Genomic DNA, 23,923 nt, shown 5'->3' with positions numbered 1-23,923 from the left:
TATTTTCCAGTATTCCAATTACAATAAATGCTATTTGTTAATGGGGTTTGCAAATCACCTCTTAGGTGATTTATTTGCTCATCCCACACATCCTAGCTACATACCTTAAACTATAAAAATCTCAGCAGCTGAGATTCACATTATTTTTAACACTTATTTCTTTAGTGTTCTAGTTCGCCTGACAGAATACCAAGCCTTTTAACAAAATGAATCCAGCTGAGATGACTACACTTCTACAGACTCTAACTCAAAGAGTAGATTCCTTGACTGAAGGGTTAAATACACTTAGAGCTGAAAACACTGCACTCAAAGCTTACATTAAGGATTATATTGAGACAAAATTACATACTCCTGAACCACAAGTCAGTTTACCTGAAAAATTCTATGGTGATAGGGCACACTATAGGGACTTTAAGAATGCATGCTTACTTTTATTTACATTGAAAACCCAATCTTACCCCACTGACAGGATCAGAGTCTTAACAACCATATCTTTCCTAAGGGGGGAACCACGTAGTTGGGCAAACAGTTTTTTTGAATCTAATGACACCATATTAGACTCTTTGGAGAATTTTTTCTCTGCAATGGGACAATTATACGAAGACCCATTCAAGCAACAAACCGCAGAAACTGCCCTTAGGGCACTTAAACAAAAAAAAAGAATGGTGGAAGATTACATAGCAGACTTTAAGAGGTGGACAAAAGACTCTGAGTGGAACAACTTATCCTTAAGGAATCAGTTCCGCCTGGGTCTTTCAGACGCGGTTAAGGATGAATTGTCCCGAACTGATATGCCCCCCACTCTAGAGGGTTTGATAAATCTAAGTATCACAATAGATAGACGCTTACGAGAAAGACAACATGAACGATCATATCCTGATTCTTACACAAAGAAAACCACTAGTGTTACACCCTCTATCTCCTCTGCAAAGTCCCACTCTGAGCCAATGGATATTGGGTTCCTAAAAGCCCCATTAACCGCACAAGAAAAGACTAGAAGGAGAGAAAATAATCTCTGTCTCTACTGTGCGTCAGATGAGCATACAGTAAAAGAATGCCCAGTTCTCCAAAAATCTAACAGGGGTAAGTCCCTATTATTTTCCTCTTGTTGCAATACATATGATAGTAGAAGTGCCTATTGTAAACTTTCACTTCTTTTCCAGTGGGATCTCCATCGTCTCCACGTCCCCGCAATTATTGACTCAGGAGCTACTGCCTGCTATATTGATAAAGAATATACACTTAGAAATAAAATTCCACTTATGCAGAAAAAGTCTCCTGTTTTATTAAGAGGAATTGATGGTAACCCTATCTCATCAGGTCCAGTAGCTTATCAAACTATTCCTCTCTTAGTTAGTTCCACAGATCATCATAGAGAATACCTTACATTTGATGTAATCTCCTCCCCTGTTTCTCCGGTTATACTTGGTTTAAATTGGTTAACCTTACATAATCCCACTATCTCCTGGGACACTCTCTCTGTAACTTTTGACTCAAAATTCTGTTCAACAACTTGTTTCCCTATCAGTATTATGCACACTTCCACCACTGACTTAGATTTCCAGTTACCTGATGAGTATAAGGATTTTGTTGATGTTTTCTCCAAAACTGAATCCGAAACTCTTCCACCTCACAGGAAATACGACTGCCCCATAGAGTTAGTCCCTGGAGCTCAGATTCCTTATGGCCACATTTTCCCTCTATCTAAACCAGAACTTACACACCTTAAAACTTATTTAGAGGATAATTTAAGGAAAGGTTACATACGGCCCTCTACCTCACCAGCTGGTGCCGGTATGTTTTTTGTAAAAAATAAAGACGGCAGTTTACGCCCCATAGTTGACTACCGACAGCTTAATAAGGTGACAGTAAAAAATCGCTACCCCTTACCGCTTATCCCAGAATTAATAGAGAGATTGGAAGGGGCTAAATTTTTTACAAAATTAGATCTAAGGGGAGCGTACAATCTCATCCGAGTAAGAAGTGGTGACGAGTGGCTGACGGCTTTTCGTACTCGCTACGGCCTGTACGAATATACCGTGATGCCGTTCGGGCTATGTAACGCCCCGGCCACTTTCCAACACCTAATAAATGACTTATTCAGAGATTTCCTTGACGTTTTCTTAGTCATTTATTTGGATGACATTCTGATCTACTCAAAAACGTTCACTCAGCACATATCACATGTCAGACAGGTACTTTCTAGATTAAGAACTAACTACCTATACGCAAAACCTGAGAAATGCATATTTAATTCTAATAAAATAACCTTCTTAGGCTACGAAATAAGTCCTATGGGTATACGTATGGAGGAAGGTAAAATTCAGGCAATTATTGATTGGCCTGTCCCCAAATGCAGAAAAGAGGTTCAGAGTTTCCTCGGTTTCGCGAACTTTTATCGCAAATTTATTAAAAACTTCTCTAACATTGTTAAACCCTTAAAAAATCTGACTAAACAAAATGTACCTTTCCATTGGGATCAGCTTACTCAAAAGGTTTTTGAAGATCTAAAAAACAGGTTCACAACAGCTCCTATCCTCAAATTTCCTAATCCTGAATTACCTTTTGTTCTCGAGGTAGACGCTTCTGATGTCGCCGTGGGAGCCGTGCTCTCTCAACGCCAAGGTTTAGATCAACCTCTCCATCCAGTGGCCTTCTATTCTCACGGTTTGTCCCCCCCTGAACAAAATTATCCTATTGGGGATAAAGAGCTTTTGGCCATCAAGATGGCACTTGAACACTGGCGACATCTCTTGGAGGGTACCAAGATACCAACTTTAATTTATACAGACCACCGTAATCTGCAATATCTCAAATCCACAAAGACTCTGTCGGCCAGACAGGTACGATGGAACCTTTTTTTTTCTAGATTCAATTATCAGATTGTTTATCGTCCCTCAAACAAAAATCATAAGGCAGACGCACTATCAAGGCTTCCAATGTATGTCCGTTCAAAGTCCTCGGTAGAAAGCATTATACCTCCTGAAAATTTCATCTCATTTGTTATTGACTCCGAATCTTACCTAAAGGGAGAACAACTAAATGATACAAACAAACCTTTACATCTACTACAGAAAAGAAGTAACGGTCTCTACTATTTTCAGGACAAATTGTACATTCCACCCACTCTACGTCAGATGGTTCTTGAATCCTCACATGACTCTCTACTCGCAGGTCACCCTGGTGTTAGGAAAACCCAAGAACTTATAGGGAGGAATTACTGGTGGCCGGCTATGTCGCGAGATGTGAGGACCCATATACTCTCCTGTAGAAAATGTACCATATCGAAGAGGTCAAAACATTCTCCTTATGGCTTATTAATTCCTCTTCCTACACCCAGTAGGCCTTGGCTAGATATCGCCGTTGATTTTATCGTTGATTTACCTAAATCAATGAATAACACAACCATCCTGGTTATTGTTGACCTATTTAGCAAAATGTGTCATTTCGTTCCATATCACAAACTTCCGACAGCATCTGAAACCATCCAACTTCTCATCTCTAACGTCTTTAAATATCACGGAATACCTGATAGCATCACCAGTGACAGAGGAACTCAATTCTCTAGTAAATTGTGGTCTGAGTTTTGTAAAACCTTTGGAATAAATAAAAGATTAAGCACCGCATACCATCCCCAGTCAAATGGCCAAACTGAAAGATCAAACCAGTGGCTAGAACAATTCCTCAGAACATATTGCTCATCTCAACCTCAAAATTGGTCCACTCATCTATCGTACGCTGAGTTCTGTTTTAACAATACCGTTCACTCCACTACAAAAGAAACCCCCTTTTTCGTGAATTATGGGTTCCATCCAAGGTTTCAAATTCTACCTAATCTTCAGACTCCCTCATTGTCTGTTTCAGAACTAGCTGATATGATTTCTTCTAATTTCACTACCATAAAGGCCAGTATCGATGAGGCTAAAAGAACTCAAAAGTATTATTATGATAGGAAAAGGACTCCGTCACCAGTCTATTCTGTAGTTGACTTGGTGTGGTTATCCACGAAGAACCTCAACATGAACACCCCTTCTAAAAAACTCTCGCCTCTGTTCATAGGGCCTTATCCTATATCTCACATCGTTAACCGGAATGCTGTTCGTCTTCAACTTCCAGATTCCTTCAAGATTCATTCTACCTTTCACGTTTCGCTGATAAAACCCTACAGAGCCCTCAGGGATTCTCTTCCTTCTTCTTTGGCTGTTCCGTTGGTAGTGGATCCAAACACCGAATATGAAGTACACTCCATCCAGGACTCTAGACTTTCCCGTGGAATCCTCCAATATTTGGTCCGTTGGAAGGGCTATTCTCCGGAGGATGACTCCTGGGAGCCTGCCTGCAACATATCTGCTCCCAGACTTGTTGCCTTATTCCATCGGAGGAACCCAGATCGCCCTCGACCTTGAGCCCCGGGGTTGCTCCTTGAAGGGGGGGTCCTGTCAGGATCCTCCTAGCTGACAGCCTAATTTTCTTTGACATTATACTGTTTCTTTAAATTTCAATTATCTTTTCCAGCCAGCCTATAAATCTCCCAGTATCCTTTACTTCATTGCTTGGTATTGGATTTTTCCTCATCTAGCTACTGAACAACACGCAGTTGTTTACTAACCTAAAGCTATTTTGATCTTTGTCTATTTTGATTGCTGTCAAGTTCAAGTTTATTATCCTCACTTGCCTGCATACCTCAACCAGGCTCCGCTATTAGCACTAAGCGTAGCAACTCTCCTACGTTGTTTTCCGGATCTCTTTCTCAGCCAGCAGTATAGGGATTCCTCCGCGGTGACGTCACACGCCAACTTCACGGTACTCACCAGCTCCTCACTGCTTCTACCACTCCGGATTTTTACACACAGGTCAGTCACTTGCCTTCCTGACTACCGAAGCAAACTTTGTAGTATACTCTAGCTTCACTGTTTTGATAATTATCGCTGTACCACCAACGACTTGTGTGTATAAACTAGTGACATTCCATTCTCTCTAGTCTGCCTTATGAAAAGTTGTTACTCGCAATACCGGTTTATAATTCATTTACTGCCTTTATATGTTTTCCTTATTTTTCTTGCATATTAAGTTTCTCATATTGGTTGGCGGAATAGTTCCCTGCTGCACATATTTCACACTGTGATACAAGATGCAGGAATAGAGTTCTATTTTCCAGTATTCCAATTACAATAAATGCTATTTGTTAATGGGGTTTGCAAATCACCTCTTAGGTGATTTATTTGCTCATCCCACACATCCTAGCTACATACCTTAAACTATAAAAAACTCAGCAGCTGAGATTCACATTATTTTTAACACTTATTTCTTTAGTGTTCTAGTTCGCCTGACAATCACCTAATATGCTTAATTGGTAGTAGGCTTTCGAGCCTATACAGCTTGGAGTAAGACAACATGCATAAAGAGGATGATGTGGTCAAAATACTCATTTGCCTAATAATTCTGCACTCCCTGTATATATATATATATATATTTATATATATATATATATATATATATATATATATATATATAGAGAGAGAGAGAGAGAGAGAGAGAGAGAGAATGAGAGAGAATGAGAGAGAGAGAGAGAATGAGAGAGAGAGAGAATGAGAGAGAGAGAGAGAGAGAGAATGAGAGAGAGAGAGAGAGAATGAGAGAGAGAGAGAGAGAGAATGAGAGAGAGAGAGAGAGAGAGAGAATGAGAGAGAGAGAGAATGAGAGAGAGAATATGAGAGAGAGAGAATGAGAGAGAGAGAATGAGTGTGTGAGAGAGAATGAGTGTGAGATTGAGTGTGAGAGAGAATGAGTATGTGTGTGTGAGAGAAGAACAGAGTGAGAGACTGAGTGTATGTGAGAGAAAGAGTGAGAGAGAAAATAAATTGAGGAAGCTAATATGTAATTAGACACATATTCACAAAAACAACCAATAATCTTTTTTTCCCCATTTTTTTAATATATGTATATAAAAACACAGGTCTTACTAAGAGCTTTTCATATTTACAATAACTTTGACATAAAATATATATATATACAGAAATAAAACATAATGAAAGTGCTCTCTTACAGCCTGCTGTATCAGTGGTAATTTATGATGGTCAGCCATTGGCCTTTCCTAACAAATAGAAAGTTTACTTAAAACTAGAAATTATTTGATAATATATAGTTGCACATAAAGACCAAACAAAAAGTTTTTAGACTTAATATTATTTCTGATTGTACACCTGTCAGTTTGGCACCTTCAGATATAGGCTTAATTATCAGTGATAAGGCACAAGAGAAAGTTAAAGGGACAGAAAGGTAAAAAATAAATTGTGCATAAGAGCATTTACATTTGAAATATAAGCATGTTTGCAATATACTTCCATTAGCAAAAATGCTCCTAGTAAAAGTTATTACTATTTTTCAGTGGCATACGCACATATGCACCAGTATTCAAACACAACACCTTCTCAGAGAGTCAACAGTGGTTTACATTACACAATTTATGTTTTAAGAAGCAATACAAACTACAGGCATGGTATTTGAATACTGGTGCACAGGCCCTCTCAGGATATGTGCATATGCCGCAGAAAAACAGTAATACATTTTACTAGAAGAATTTATGCTAATGAACGTATAGTGCAAAAATGCCTCTAAAAATAAACTGTAACGCACACATACACATTTCATTTGTGACCTTTCTATCCCTTTAATGAATGGCTAAAAAGTTTAAAAATGTATATACATTTGTGTTCTAAGAAGTGTACATCCAGAAATAATAAATTAAATATATGTGAATGAGTGAAAGCCTAAAACCTGGAATGGTGACAATTAACTGGTATACTGGCATAAAAAAAAGATTAATATGATAAAACGATTTTTATAATGTCCAAGGAGTGAGAGATTGGATCCATCTCTCTTGTCAGTTACTGGCTTCTTGTGTCCAACATTCTTAACAGTGATTGGTTCTACGTCACAATTAAAGGAACATTCTGAGTGTTGGTTGGCAATGAGAATTTGGGTGGAACATCACCATTCATTTCCCGGTATAAATGTTGTTCTTTGTCCCGCTGAAGCTGTTCTCGGACCTGAATCTCCTTTTCTAGAGCTACCTGGGCCTTCAGAAGCTCTTCTGACAAACGGCTGTAATAAAAGGTAAGTACAAGTTATAAGATGCCATTTTGAAAACAATAAATGAGGATAAAAATACTGTATCTCTCATTTAAACGACCATATGTAGGACTGGGTGAATACTATAGGTAGAGTTAATCTTTGCTTAGTCTATATTCCTAGGTTTTGTCACACCATATAACGTGGTTAATAATTTATGTTTTCAGAATGTAAAGAGACAGTTAAGTCCAAAATAAACTTTCATGATTCAAATAGGGCATGTGATTTTAAACAACTTTCCAATTTGCTTTTATCACCAATTTTGCTTTGTTCTATTTGTTTTCTTAGCTGAAACCAAAACTAGGTAGGCTCATATGCTAATTTCATAGACCTTGAAGGTCGCCTGTTATGTGAATGCATTTTGACAGTTGAGGGTGTTAGTTCATGTGTGTCATATAGATAACATTTAGCTCACGCATGTGAAGTTACCTAGGAGTAAGGACTGATTGGCTAAAATGCAAGTCTGTCAAAAGAACTAAGATAAGGGGTCTGTCAGAAGATGCTTAGCTACAAGGTAATTACAGAGGTAAAATGTATTATTATAACTGTGTTGGTTATGGGAATGGGTAATAAAAGGATTATCTATCTTTTTAAACAACAAAAATTCTGGTGTTGACTGTCGCAATTATACTTTCATGGTTCAGATAAAGCATGCAATTTTAAAACACTTTTCAGTTTATTATCAAATTTGCTTGTCTTTACATGTTAAAAAGCATACCTACATATGCTCAGGAGCAGCAATGCGTTACTGAGAGCTAGCTGGTGATTGGTGGCTACACACAAATGTGTTCAGCTAAGTCCCAGTAGTGCAGGGGTTAAATACATAGTTACATGTAACCAATGGTGCAATATAAATTGCTCTACCACATTAGATACTTTACTTCACTTTTAAGTCTCTTTAAAGGGATATGAAACCCAATTTTTCATGTAGAACACGTTCACTTGGTATCTTTATTTGAAAGGCAGAAATTGTAATATTAGGAGCTGGCCCATTTTTTGTTCAGCACCTGGGTAGCGCTTTCTGAATAGTGGCTAAATGTACTGCTACTGCAGTCATACACGTACACATCCACTTCCCTTATCTTCAAAATAAAAGTAAACTGCTTTAACTTAAAATCAGTTGTATTACACACAGATTTTATACAAAGTTTATTCTGTAACGTACATGGTGGCAGCTGTCTGTTTCTGTGTCTGCTCTCTCAGAGCTTCATTTTCCTGCTGCAGACTACGTACTCTCTCCTCTAATGTGAAATTTCTATCCATCTGCCAAAGGAATAGAAAAAAATAGACTTGAAGGTGAACGCAAATAAAACACAGAAGTTAATATGTGTGCTAATAAAATGTAATTCATATACAAGCCCAAATATAGAACAGTACATCACATTAGACAGTGACTACTAACAGTTGAAGAGATATACAAGTCTACAGAATGATGGAGCACAAAGAGCGCATGCACTAGCCTGCATGTCAATGATGCTAGTGCATGAGAGCACACTTAGTAATAAGCAGCTAAGTAAGCTCATATCAGCACTTGCATGAACATCCACAGAATATTTTCCTGGAGAAAACAAAAACACACACTCACACACACACACAAATACACTCACTCTTTCACACACATAGAAAGACACTGACAAACACAGACACACACTCTCACTCACACACTCAAACTCACACACAAAGACACACACTCAAACTCAAACACACTCGCAAGAGAGAAATAACTATGGGCATGTGCAGTATGTTGCAATTACACAATGTCACCTTTTTTGGCTATGACTGTACCACACCAAACCCGGAAAGCTGCATGTCCAGATCTGACTCAACTTCAAACCCGGGCACACAAATGAAAACCTGAACTGTCCAGGTCATTCCCGGACAGGTGGCAACCCTAATGTGCTCTGATCTAACCAACTACTGTGTAGAATGTTTTAGGATTAGGTAAATTTTTACTTTGGGGTGGTGGAGACACTCCAGTCTCTCTGGTATTTTACAGCAAAAGTGGACAAAATAAATAATGATAAGTATATTGTAATGTTGTTCTATTTTCCTGAATTAAGCTTTTTATGGTTAATTAATTTGTGATTCTAATTTTCCTTTCAAGATCTCCATGTGGACCAAGATTTAATAGTTTGTACATCCAACAAAATAATATTTTGGCATGTTTTGTTTCAATAATATAACAACATGCTCTTCTACTTCAAACAACAAGCTATTATTTTAAAGGGACATTCCAGTCAAAATTTAAATTACATAGATTAATTACAACTTTAAGAAGAAACATATTTGCAATATACTAGTAAAAGTTATCACTGTTTTAATGTTTGCATTTTTCTCTGCACGTGCATGTGAAGCATAGATATTCTCAGTGCACCGGCATTTTAAATACTGCAGCTGCTCAGAGCACAAGTGGGGCTTGTATCATGTCAGCAATTAACAAATTAAATCATTACCAGATGGTACAAGCACCTTAGGCTCTCTGAGCAAGTGCTTTGTTTAAAATGCTGGTGCACGGTGCATACATAAATACAGATTTGAAACAGCTATAGCTTTTATTAGAAGCATTTTTGATAACACATGTATATTACAAAAATTCTTCTATTCACAACTGAAATGCATCTGTGTGGATTCAAATTTTATCTGGAATGTCCCTTTAAAGTGCTAATGAAATAGCTGCTTTTCATGCCCTTTTATGGCACTGGATTTGATATGTTACCGTGGCTTCACAAATTAGCAGTTTCTTTTCCTGCTCACGAATCAGCTCACTCTTCATTTCTATAACAAAGTGCAAACTCTGTAGCTCCTGCTCCCAGAACTGACCTGGACTTCCATGGTCCTAAGAAAAAGATAAATACTTCAGTAGAAACTAAAGAGTATCCTGTAGGTATCTCTCTCACACTTTATGGGAAAAGCCAAATCGATCCGAGTTCCTTATTATAGGACTAGTTATTGTGCAGTTACCCGTTATAACTTAGTAATTTGTAAAGCAATTTTATTTTACTTGGTACATAAAACTACAGTATTAAAGCAGAACATAGAAACAAAATGCAGCAATTGCATGCCCAGCCCACCTCAGGTTCAGTACAGCTGGGAATTTAGGGAAGGGTGTCTCATCTCTATAGGGGCAGGGTTTGGTGGCCCAGTATTTGTTTTTTTAAATCTGAGTGGGGTTTGGGTACGGTCGTCACATGGAGAAGCAAGATAGCTGAAATAATCATTCCCATTTTAAGCTGTTTGGTTTGGTTATAGCTGGGATATGTAGAAAGGTGTGTTCTGTAAATAGAATGAATCTTTGGATTTAACTAATGTACTAAGAAAATGATGATATGGCAAAATGGTTTCTTGGATATAGATTTTTCAGAATCTGTAAATACACATAGCTCAATAAATAAAAACAACTGAATTTTAATTTTATGAAAATCACATACCAAAATGTATGTTTAGTCTTGCTTCCTAGTAAACCATAAATAGTTTTTGGCCTAAAGTAAAGAGCCAAATGGTATCTGAATTTTTTTAAAACCTTACATAGATCTGCTTTCTGAGTGTTAATAAATTGATAGCAAATAACAGTAACAGGAAAGAGACATTGTACTGGTAATTGTTCTCATCTTTATTGTGACCCAGTGATCCACTTTACCCATTGGAGTGTATTAAATTGTTCACAAACAGCTCATTTACATTTATATTGTCATTTGAACCAGTTCAATTTTGCCTGTTAAAACAACCACCTATAATTAAAACATGATTAATCCAGATTTGTTTGTAGAAAAGCTATGTAAACAATATACAGCAGCAGAAATCAACCCCCAGTTGAGAGTATGAGGGGTACTAAAATGTTAATTTTCAACTGCTCTCTCTTTGTGTACAGAGAGATATGATAAGAAGTCCTTTTGTATAGAGATATAAATAAGATAAGGAGGTCTGCTTTTTCTGCAGGTTCTGCTCATGCAATTGGGCATGCTCTCAAGGACAATGGGCTGTAATTTAAATGTATAAAGTTTTCATACATTTAAAACTCATAATAAAAGTAATTAGAAACACATTAAAAGGGTAATAAGAAGTAATTACCTTGTAATTACACAATATATTTGATGTGTTGATATACAATTAGAAGCAAAAGATCCAGCCACAGGAAATACAATTTAAGCCTTTATTTCCTCACGAGAGTCTAGGTGAAAAATAGACTGAGACAACATTTCAAGTTCAAAAGCCCTTAATAATATCATGGCATGATTAAGGGCTTTTGAGCTTGAAACGTTGTCCCAGTCTTGTTTCACCTTGGCCCTTATAAAGAAATAAATACTTAAATTATGTTTACTGTGGCTGTATCTGCTTATATTTGTGTCTGAGGGAATGGCCTTCCCTGTTCGTGCCTGCAAAGTAACATCGTTTTACTCCCCCCCCCACACACACACCCCAGCATTTTCCTTTTTTGGAGGAGCCAATCTAAGCTTTAGTCTGCAGACAGCAAGGCTAGTCACAGTCATTAAGTTAGTATAAAATGCATTGTTTTGCAGAGCCGTTACATGAAAATAGGGCAAAAGAAATAGTCTAAGTATACTGCAAAGTTATTAGATTGTGCATAACTAAACATTTTATATAAAAATACCAAGGTGTTTACAGTCCCTTTAAGAGAAACCAATTATACAGTACAGTGTCTCTTTAAGGACAGAAGCATGGGATGAAATACTGATCATAACGTTATTTTCATGACTGTCTTGCTTCACCCTGTGAACAACAACTTGCAAGTGTATTGCTAATAAATCAAAACTGAAGGGCTAACAAGAAGAAGGTACTTAAGACTAATGGTGCTGTCCAGAAAGCTGTGGGTATGAGAGGACTAAAGACTCAACAAAATGTGCACCTGGATGTGTCTCTTGTAATCCTGGTTTAGCACAGATTTCTCAACTCGCTTCATTGTCTCTTCAAACTGAGCCACTTTAGAATTTAATTCTTCCAGGGACTCCTACATAAGAGAAACAACAGAGAATGGGCATAGTTACAGATGCTTTGTTTATTTCTCAATCAGAAAAAACAGATACCTAGATTACAAGTTTTGCGCTATAGAGGGTGCGAAACGAATGCAACAAAAGTTGCGTTATTTCACCCTCCATAACGCTGCCATTACAAGTTTCAGAAAAGCCTTCTTCTGCGTGCGATATGGTGGCGATGAGCTCCATACCGCACAAAATCCAAGGGCTGCTTTGACGTACTTGTGCACGCTTTCCCCATAGACATCAATGTGGAGAAGGTGTTAGAAAAAAACTAACACCTGAAGTGCGGAATGGCCATCGCCGTAACGCAACCCTATTGATGTCTATGGGAAAAAAAGTTACATTTAAACACCCTAACATAACCCCAAGTCTAAACACCCCTAATCTGCCTCCCCAACATAGCTGACACCTAAATAAATTTATTAACCCCTAATCTGTCACTCCCGACATCGCCACCACTAATAAAAGTTATTAACCCCTATTCCTCCGCTCCCCGACATCGCTACCACTATAATAAAGTTATTAAGTCCTATTCCCCCGCACCCCAACATTGCTGACACTATAATAAAGCTATTAACCCCTATTCCGCCGCTCCCCGACACCACCGCCACTAAATAAAGTTATTAACCCCTAAACCACTGGCCTTCCACATCACCTCCACTAAATAAACCTATTAACCCCTAAACCGCCAGCCCCCCACATTGCAAAAAACTAAATTAAACTTTTAACCCCTAAACTTATCACCCCCTAAATTTATATTAAAATTACACTATACCTATCTTAAAATAAATAAAAACTTACCTGTGAAATTAAGAAAACCTAAGTTTAAACTAACAATTAACCTAACATAACTATTATACTAAAGTATTATACTAAAATTAAAATAAACTACCAATTAAAAAAAACTAAAATAACCCCTAAACCTCTGGCCTCCCATATCACCGCCACTAAATAAACCTATTAACCTTTAAACCACCAGCCCCCCACATCGCAAAAAACTAAATTAAACTATTAACTCCTAAACCTAACAACCCCCTAACTTTACAATATTCCTATTTTAAAATAAATAAAAACTTACCTGTGAAATTAAGAAAACCTAAGTTTAAACTAACAATTAACCTAACATAACTATTATACTAAAGTATTATACTAAAATTAAAATAAACTACCAATTAAAAAAAACTAAAATTACACATTAAAAAAAAACTAACACTACTAAAAAAATTAAATCTAAAATTTACAAAAAATAAGAAACACTAAATTACAAAAAATAACAAATGAAATTATCCAAAATAAAAACAAATTATACCTAATCTAATAGCCCTATAAAAATAACAAAGCCCCCCCAAAATAAAAAAACCCTAGCCTACAATAAAATCAAAAGCCCTTAAAATAGCCTTTTGTAGGGCATTGTTCTAAAGAAATAAGCTATTTTACCTGAAAAAAAAAATACAAAGACCCTCCAACAGTAAAACCCACCACCCAAACAGCCCCCCAAAATAAAAAACCTAACAAAAACCTAAGGTACCCATTGCCTTGAAAAGGACATTTGTATGGGAATTGACCTTAAAAGGGCATTTATCTCTTTTACATTGCCCTTAAGAGGGCATTTAGTTGTTGGTGTAAAAGAGCTAAATGCCCTTTCATGGGTATCAATGGGTAGCTTAGGTTTCTGTTATTTTTTTTATTTTGGGGGGTTGGTTGGGTGGTCTTTGTATTTTTTTTTCAGGTAAAGGAGCCGATTTCATTAGGGCAATGCCCTACAAAAGGCTCTTTTAAGGGCTATTGGTAGTTTATTGTTGGCTAGGGTTTTTTTTATTTTGGGGGGCTTTTCTATTTATATAGGGCTATTAGATTAGGTGTAATTGTTTTTATTTTGGATAATTTTGTTTGTTATTTTTTGTAATTTAGTGCTTGTTATTTTTTGTAATTTAGTATTTTTTATTTTTTGTAATTTTAGATTTAAATTTTCTTAGTAGTGTTAGTTTTTTTAATGTGTAATTTAGTTTATTTAATTGGTAGTTTTTTAATTTTAGTATAATAGTTTAGTATAATAGTTATGTTAGGTTAATTGTTAGTTTAAACTTAGTTTTTTTTAATTTCACAGGTAAGTTTTTATTTATTTTAAAATAGGAATATTGTAAAGTTAGGGGGTTGTTAGGTTTAGGAGTTAATAGTTTAATTTAGTTTTTTGCGATGTGGGGGGCTGGTGGTTTAAAGGTTAATAGGTTTATTTAGTGGCGGTGATATGGGAGGCCAGAGGTTTAGGGGTTAATAACTTTATTTAGTTTTGGCAATTTCGGGGAGCGGCTGAATAGGGGTTAATAACTTTTATAAGTGGCGACGATGTCGGGAGCGGCAGATTAGTGGTTAATAACTTTATTATAGTGTTTGCAATGCGGGAGGGCGGCGGAATAGGGGTTAATAGGTAGTTTATGGGTGTTAGTGTACCTTGTAACATTTTAGTTATGAGTTTTGTGTAACAGTTTTGTTGTGCAAAACTCATAACTACTGGTCTCAGATAGCGGAATGCGGAATGGATTGTGTCAGTATAGGCTGGAACGCAAGCATTTTAGCCTCACCGAACAACCTGTAATACTGGCGCTAAGGAAATCTCATGCAAAAACGTAATTTTTTTTAGTGGGGGATTGACGCTGCGTTACAAGCTAAAATGCTTGCGGTATAGCTATACCGACAAGACTCGTAATGGCTGCGTTATGGTTTTTATGCTGAAATGGCAATTTTTTCAGCATTAAAACCGTAACGTAAAACTCGTAATCTAGCTGAGAGTGCACCAACAATATGCAACTGACAATTTATGCAAATAATACAGAAATATCACAGTCCTGCAAACTTTAAAAATATTTTATGTTTCATAGTATGCTCTAATTTACATATCTTATAGCCAAAGTCCCAATGGTCAAAAAACAGCAAAAAACACAAAAAAAAGATATATATATATATATATATATATATAATATTTATCATTGAATTGTAATATGTGTCTCTTCGTATCTAGATACATTTTTTAATGCATGTTCCTACATATGATTTTGTAATCAAATTAGTATATTATAGAAATTACATGGAAACAAATGGAAAATGTTAATATAGTTATGCTACTTGTGATTACACAACAGAATGCAATAACATCTCTGACTCCCTATTCATAGTATGGATATTCATTGTGTGTCTGTAGATGACACTCAAAATAATGTGTCACACTATCTTATAGTGTGACTTGACAGCTCTGATACAGTAACATGCATGCTGTGTATAACAAAAAAGCAATGTTACATAATATACCCACTCGTTTGTATAATCTAGTGTTTTATTGCAGACACAAGAATCCATATTGGTATTTTCTACTAATTTATATAAATATACAACAAAGACACACCTTAAGGGAAGCAATTAGCTTTTCATAGGTTTCTACAAGTAAAGTCTTTTCGTCACAACTCCTCTGCAGTTCTGTGGGAGAAAATTCAAATGAAGGTATAAGAATAATCAGATGTAACTGAGCGGAGAGTTCCTTTCAGTATGTTTTTTTATTTATTTAGGCCTAGATTTGGAGTTCGGCGGTAAAAGAGCTGTTAACGCTCCACGGGCTTTTTTCTGGCCGCACCATAAATTTAACTCTGGTATCGAGAGTTTAAACAAATGCTGCGTTAGGCTCCAAAAAAGGAGCGTAGAGCATTTTTACCGCAAATGCAACTCTCGATACCAGAGTTGCTTACGGACGTGGCCGGCCTCAAAAACGTGCTCGTGCACGATTCTCCCATAGGAAACAATGGGGCTGTTTGAGCTGAAAAAAAACCTAACACCTGCAAAAAAGCAGCGTTCAGCTCCTAACGCAGCCCCATTGTTTCCTATGGGGAAACACTTCCTACGTCTGCACCTAACACTCTAACATGTACCCCGAGTCTAAACACCCCTAACCTTACACTTATTAACCCCTAATCTGCCGCCCCCGCTATCGCTGACACCTGCATATTTTTTTTAACCCCTAATCTGCCGCTCCGTAAACCGCCGCAACCTACGTTATCCCTATGCACCCCTAATCTGCTGCCCTAACATCGCCGACCCCTATATTATATTTATTAACCCCTAATCTGCCCCCCTCAACGTCGCCGACACCTGCCTACACTTATTAACTCCTAATCTGCCGAGCGGACCTGAGCGCTACTATAATAAAGTTATTAACCCCTAATCCGCCTCACTAACCCTATCATAAATAGTATTAACCCCTAATCTGCCCTCCCTAACATCGCCGACACCTACCTTCAATTATTAACCCCTAATCTGCCGAGCGGACCTCACCGCTACTATAATAAATGTATTAACCCCTAAAGCTAAGTCTAACCCTAACACTAACACCCCCCCTAAATTAAATATAATTTTAATCTAACGAAATAAATGAACTCTTATTAAATAACTTATTCCTATTTAAAGCTAAATACTTACCTGTAAAATAAATCCTAATATAGCTACAATATAAATTATAATTATATTATAGCTATTTTAGGATTAATATTTATTTTACAGGCAACTTTGTAATTATTTTAACCAGGTACAATAGCTATTAAATAGTTAAGAACTATTTAATAGCTAAAATAGTTAAAATAATTACAACATTACCTGTAAAATAAATCCTAACCTAAGATATAATTAAACCTAACACTACCCTATCAATAAATTAATTAAATAAACTACCTACAATTACCTACAATTAACCTAACACTACACTATCAATAAATTAATTAAACACAATTGCTACAAATAAATACAATTAAATAAACTAGCTAAAGTACAAAAAATAAAAAAGAACTAAGTTACAAAAAATAATAAAATATTTACAAACATAAGAAAAATATTACAACAATTTTAAACTAATTACACCTACTCTAAGCCCCCTAATAAAATAACAAAGCCCCCCAAAATAAAAAATTCCCTACCCTATTCTAAATTAAAAAAGTTACAAGCTCTTTTACCTTACCAGCCCTGAACAGGGCCCTTTGCGGGGCATGCCCCAAGGATTTCAGCTCTTTTGCCTGTAAAAAAAAACATACCATACCCCCCCCCAACATTACAACCCACCACCCACATACCCCTAATCTAACCCAAACCCCCCTTAAATAAACCTAACACTAAGCCCCTGAAGATCTTCCTACCTTGTCTTCACCATACCAGGTTCACCGATCCGTCCTGGCTCCAACATCTTCATCCAACCCAAGCGGGGGTTGGCGATCCATCATCCGGTGCTGAAGAGGTCCAGAAGAGGCTCCAAAGTCTTCCTCCTATCCGGCAAGAAGAGGACATCCGGACCGGCAAACATCTTCTCCAAGCGGCATCTTCAATCTTCTTCCATACGGTGCGGAGCGGGTCCATCTTGAAGCAGGCGACGCGGATCCATCCTCTTCTTCCGTTGTCTCCCGACGAATGACGGTTCCTTTAAGGGACGTCATCCAAGATGGCGTCCCTCGAATTCCGATTGGCTGATAGGATTCTATCAGCCAATCGGAATTAAGGTAGGAATTTTCTGATTGGCTGATGGAATCAGCCAATCAGAATCAAGTTCAATCCGATTGGCTGATCCAATCAGCCAATCAGATTGAGCTCGCATTCTATTGGCTGATCGGAACAGCCAATAGAATGCGAGCTCAATCTGATTGGCTGATTGGATCAGCCAATCGGATTGAACTTGAATCTGATTGGCTGATTAAATCAGCCAATCAGATTTTTCCTACCTTAATTCCGATTGGCTGATAGAATCCTATCAGCCAATCGGAATTCGAGGGACGCCATCTTGGATGACGTCCCTTAAAGGAACCGTCATTCGTCGGGAGACAACGGAAGAAGAGGATGGATCCGCGTCGCCTGCTTCAAGATGGACCTGCTCCACACCGGATGGAAGAAGATTGAAGATGCCGCTTGGAGAAGATGTTTGCCGGTCCGGATGTCCTCTTCTTGCCGGATAGGAGGAAGACTTTGGAGCCTCTTCTGGACCTCTTCAGCACCGGATGATGGATCGCCAACCCCCGCTTGGGTTGGATGAAGATGTTAGAGCCAGGACGGATCGGTGAACCTGGTATGGTGAAGACAAGGTAGGAAGATCTTCAGGGGCTTAGTGTTAGGTTTATTTAAGGGGGGTTTGGGTTAGATTAGGGGTATGTGGGTGGTGGGTTGTAATGTTGGGGGGGGGTATGGTATGTTTTTTTTTACAGGCAAAAGAGCTGAAATTCTTGGGGCATGCCCCGCAAAGGGCCCTGTTCAGGGCTGGTAAGGTAAAAGAGCTTGTAACTTTTTTAATTTAGAATAGGGTAGGGAATTTTTTATTTTGGGGGGCTTTGTTATTTTATTAGGGGGCTTAGAGTAGGTGTAATTAGTTTAAAATTGTTGTAATATTTTTCTTATGTTTGTAAATATTTTATTATTTTTTGTAACTTAGTTCTTTTTTATTTTTTGTACTTTAGCTAGTTTATTTAATTGTATTTATTTGTAGCAATTGTGTTTAATTAATTTATTGATAGTGTAGTGTTAGGTTAATTGTAGGTAATTGTAGGTAGTTTATTTAATTAATTTATTGATAGGGTAGTGTTAGGTTTAATTATATCTTAGGTTAGGATTTATTTTACAGGTAAATTTGTTATTATTTTAACTAGGTAACTATTAAATAGTTCTTAACTATTTAATAGCTATTGTACCTGGTTAAAATAATTACCAAGTTGCCTGTAAAATAAATATTAATCCTAAAATAGCTATAATATAATTATAATTTATATTGTAGCTATATTAGGATTTATTTTACAGGTAAGTATTTAGCTTTAAATAGGAATCATTTATTTAATAAGAGTTAATTAATTTCGTTAGATTAAAATTATATTTAAGTTAGGGGGGTGTTAGTGTTAGGGTTAGACTTAGCTTTAGGGGTTAATCAATTTATTAGAATAGCGGTGAGCTCCGGTCGTCAGATTAGGGGTTAATAATTGAAGGTAGGTGTCGGCGATGTTAGGGAGGGCAGATTAGGGGTTAATACTATTTATGATAGGGTTAGTGAGGCGGGTTAGGGGTTAATAACTTTATTATAGTAGCGCTCAGGTCCGCTCGGCAGATTAGGGGTTAATAAGTGTAGGCAGGTGTCGGCGACGTTGAGGGGGGCAGATTAGGGGTTAATAAATATAATATAGGGGTCGGCGGTGTTAGGGGTAGCAGATTAGGGGTACATAGGGATAACGTAGGTAGCGGCGCTTTGCGGTCGGAAGATTAGGGGTTAATTATTTTAAGTAGCTGGCGGCGACGTTGTGGGGGGCAGGTTAGGGGTTAATAAATGTAATACAGGGGTCGGCGGGGTTAGGGGCAGCAGATTAGGGGTACATAAGTATAACGTAGGTGGCGGTCGGCAGATTAGGGGTTAAAAATTTTAATCGAGTGGCGGCGATGTGGGGGGAGCTCGGTTTAGGGGTACATAGGTAGTTTATGGGTGTTAGTGTACTTTAGGGTAAAGTAGTTAAGAGCTTTATGAACCGGCGTTAGCCAGAAAGCTCTTAACTCCTGCTATTTTCAGGCGGCTGGAATTTTGTCGTTAGAGCTCTAACGCTCACTTCAGAAACGACTCTAAATACCGGCGTTAGAAAGATCCCATTGAAAAGATAGGATACGCAAATGGCGTAGGGGGATCTGCGGTATGGAAAAGTCGCGGCTGAAAAGTGAGCGTTAGACCCTTTAATCACTGACTCCAAATACCGGCGGTAGCCTAAAACCAGCGTTAGGAGCCTCTAACGCTGGTTTTGACGGCTACCGCCGAACTCCAAATCTAGGCCTTAGTGTATAACATTACAAAAAAAACTACATATGCATAACCAAAAATGTGAATACTTTTATTAGAAACTCAAAGTATACATTTATGTAAATTCCATATATGTAAATTCACTGTCAAACAATCCACCTTGTCAAGTAAACAAGAAAACAGTAGTTCAGAATGTTGTGGAGTAAAGGGAAAAATGCATTACCTAGAGGGTTGCAAATCTTAAAATATTAGATGAATCTAGTACATGTATAAATATTAATATGTAAAGCCCTAACTTTAAATTACAATCACCAAGATTACAAGTTGTGTGCTAAACCGGGTGCGTAAATAACGCAAAAAAATTAACGGTATCACACTCGCCATTACAAGTAACTGAAAAACCTTCTTTTGTTGTGCGGTATGGTGCATTAAGCTCCATACCGCACAAAACCCAAGGCCTGACTTGACGTACTCGTGCACGTTTTCGCCATTAGAGACATTAATGGAGAGAAAGTGTTAGAAAAAAACTAACATCTGCGATCGCGGAATGGGGATCGTTGGAACGCAATCCCCACTGATGTCTATGGAGAAAAGAAAGTTACGTTAACACCTCACACTCTAACATAAATCCCTAGAGGCCAATTTACCAAATGTCTGTTGGACCTGATCCGACAGTGCGGATCAGGTTTGACAGACATTGCTGAATGCGGAGAGCAATACGCTCTCCATATTCAGCATTGCACCAGCAGCTCACAAGCCCAATGGGCTGCCAGAAGGTAGTTGTCAATCAAACCGATCGTACTTGCCCTGTGTCACCCTGTCGTTGGACGCTGAAAAGGCCTTCGACAGGGTGGGATGGGAATATATGTTTGCTGTGCCGCAAGGGTTTGGATTCCCTCCATCTTTTGTCACAACCATAGCAGCATTATATTCGAACCCATCTGCAAGAGTCAAGGGTCTAGGTTTTTGTTCGGAACCCTTCGGGATAACCAATGGCACCAGACAGGGTGCCCTCTGTCACCCCTTATATTAACTCTTGCCATGGAGCCTTTGGCTTCAGCTATCCGCTCCAATGCACAGATAAAAGGTGTAGAGATCCACCGAGTCGAGCAGAAAACCGCGCTCTTTGCAGATGACTTGACGGTGCTGATATCAGAGCCTCTCACTTCTCTACCTCAGCTCTTCTCTCTCCTAGAGAAATTTGCTCTAATTAGTTACTATAAACTCAACGTATCTAAAATGGAGGCATATGCCATAAATATCCTGGAAGGCACCCTTACTTTACTGAAGAGTAAATATAAGTTCCAATGGTCCACATCCCATATCAAGCATTTAGGTATATACCTTTCACATAATATACCTACCATTGTCGATTTAAATTTCTTTCCTCTTTTATCTACTGTTACAGCTTCGACTAACACGTGGAATGTCCCTTCACTATCTTGGCTTGGACGTATAGCAGCCTTCAAGATGTGTCTTCTTCCAAAGCTGACCTATATTTTCAGATCCCTGCTCATCCCGATCCCTAGAGCCACGATCCATAAATTTCAGCAACTCTGTAACTGATTCATTTGGCGCAACAAAGCGCAGAGAGTGGCCGTTGGTACATTACAACAGCCCATACTAGCTGGTGGGGCGGCTGCCCCGAATATCCTGAGATATCATGAGGCAGCTAGATTGTCACATGTGACTCAATGGGGCTCGCCCAAGTAGAGTAGATGGGCGGAAATTGAGCAGGCAGCCCTCCCGGTAGGGTTCACCTTGCATGATCTCATATGGCTTCCCAAACATTCTAGACCCCCTATCTTTTTGCTTAATTACATGGTGACCTCTAATTTAAAGTTCTGGGACAAATACATAATCTTACTTCTGTTGCTCCCCATCCATCCCCATCTCACATGCTCAGAGGGCTATTATTATCCCTCCCTGACACCCATCCTAACTTATGGGCTAATCTAGGTGTAGTTAAGGTTGCAGATCTATTCGAAGGAAATGTTCTGTTAACCTCTCAAGCATTTCTTAGGAAGTTCAATCCACCCACCATTTTACACTTCGAATTTTGGAGGCTTCGTAGCTATATTAATTCGTGGGGCTTTGATAAAAGCCCATTGAGAGACAGGGCCAGATGGGAAGTTAGATGGGACATGACATCCCCCCCCGATTAAACTGCTAACAGCATCATACCTAGACCTTATGAACCCTCCTATTTTTTTACAAATCTTCTCCTGTAAGACAATGGGAAATCTCGTTGGCGTTAACACATGAACCACAACAGTGGAAGATTGCAACACAATTAACAAAAAAAGTGGTTCATTGTATAACTCTATATGAGTTATTCCTCAAAATATTGCTACAATGGCATATGACACCTTTGCGCCTGTTCAAGATCTCACCCATCAATTCTCCCAAATGTTGGAGAGGATGTGATGAGTTGGGGACCCCATTGCACATCTGGTGGGCGTGCCCACGAATTTGAACCCTATGGCAACTTGCTAGCCAATACTGTGCTACGAAAGGCATTCCAATTCAACTGTCGCCAAGCATGGGCCTGTTCCATATGTTACCCGCACATTTGCCGCTGCCTCAGAAGATGTTCTGTGTCTACCTCTTTTTAGCAATCAAGCTAGCTCTGGCCAGGTTGTGGCTTCAACAGACTGTACCTTCTTGGACACAGGTAGTTGAAATCCTGGGCTTTGTAAAAGCAATGGAATCCTATGTATCTCTAATGCATTGCTCAGAAGATCTGCAAATTTTATGATCTGGGAGTATGGCCCTGAGTAACTCTCTGTTGACAGTAATATTTGCTCCTCTCCTTAGGATATGTCACAATTCATAGACTGGTACCTCTCACCCAATCCCTGCCCCCCCCCCCAGCCTATCGAATGCTACCTTCCATCCCCCCTTCTCTCCCTTTCCCCCCTCCCTCCCCCTTTTTTTTTTTTTGTTTTGTCTTCATGCAACTTCCTCCAGCATGGGCGTTGTGATCCTCCCATATTCTCTCATTATTCCTGATGTTTGCTCTACCGATGGTAAAATGTTATTGCTGGTAAGAACAATCTGTGTTCTCTTATTCTTACTAGTTTATTTTATTATCCCTTGTTTATATGCTGTTTATGATTACATAATGTTTAAGTACTTTGACAATCAAGAATTTAGTAGTGAGATTTTTAATTTTATAATATTAATCTTGTCTTCCTATGAGCAGTTTTAAAGGGTTTTCTATGGAGCTCCCTAGAGGAGTTCTGGACAACCATGGACAATCCTGTCAAACTGCTTTACAGACATTCATGTTCTATTTCTAGTTAATGGACTTCACGACGAAGTAATACTGGATGTATTTTACTGTCTGTCATTGCTCATTGTATACTTGATCTGTTGTCACTGTTATTCTTGTTATTTTTGCCGATTTAAAACAATAAAAGCCTTTTAAAAAAATTAGTTATTTGCATTGTGGAGGGATGGCAGTTTAGGGGTTTATAGTGTAAATAGGTTTATTGCGTTGTGGGGGATGGTGGTTTAGGGGTTAATAGTTTTAGTTTAGTAGTAGCGATGTGGGGGGCGCCGGTTTAAGGGTTAATAGGTTTATTTAGTGTTGGCGATGTGATAGGTCGGCGGTTTAGGGGTTAATAGGTCTATTTAGTGTTGGCTATGTGGGTGGATGGTGGTTTAGAGGTTAATAGGTTTATTATACTATTTGTGATGCAAGGGGATGGGAGTTTAGGGGTTAATATGTAGTTTATGGGTGTTAGTGTACTTTGAAACATTTTAGTTACGAATTTTGTGAAACATTTTTGTTTCACAAAATCCATAACTACTGGTCTCAGATAGCAGAATGGATTGCGGCAGTTTAGACTATAACACTAGTGTAATAGCCAGACCACACAACCTGTAATACGGGCACAATTAAAATCCTGCACTCAAAAGTAATTTTTTGAGTGTGGAATGGAGAGTACAGGAGACCTGCATATTCTGCGCGCAATGGACAATTTTTCAGCGATATACCCGTACCGCA

At 38.2% G+C, this 23,923-nt stretch overlaps 1 protein-coding gene across 2 annotated transcripts in view; it reads right to left on the bottom strand.

Annotated features, from left to right (window-relative positions):
* Positions 1-5,911: 5,911 nt before the first annotated feature.
* Positions 5,912-23,923, bottom strand: part of CCDC69 (coiled-coil domain containing 69) — a 68,308-nt gene continuing 50,296 nt past the window's right edge. The window contains exons 5-9 of one of the 2 annotated variants that reach the window (XM_053718665.1): positions 15,526-15,596; positions 11,996-12,097; positions 9,848-9,967; positions 8,297-8,394; positions 5,912-7,104 (exon numbers count right to left, since the gene is read on the bottom strand). In XM_053718665.1, the coding sequence (XP_053574640.1) occupies positions 6,930-7,104; positions 8,297-8,394; positions 9,848-9,967; positions 11,996-12,097; positions 15,526-15,596 (566 nt within the window). In that variant the 3' untranslated portion in view covers positions 5,912-6,929. The remainder of the gene's footprint in view (positions 7,105-8,296; positions 8,395-9,847; positions 9,968-11,995; positions 12,098-15,525; positions 15,597-23,923) is intronic. The other variant, XM_053718666.1, reaches the window with a different exon arrangement.

The sequence above is a fragment of the Bombina bombina genome, chromosome 6 (genome assembly GCF_027579735.1).
Source record: "Bombina bombina isolate aBomBom1 chromosome 6, aBomBom1.pri, whole genome shotgun sequence".
Classification (NCBI taxonomy): domain Eukaryota; kingdom Metazoa; phylum Chordata; class Amphibia; order Anura; family Bombinatoridae; genus Bombina; species Bombina bombina.
The sequence above is the reverse complement of the archived record's forward strand: the minus strand, read 5'-3'. Positions and strand labels throughout refer to the sequence as shown.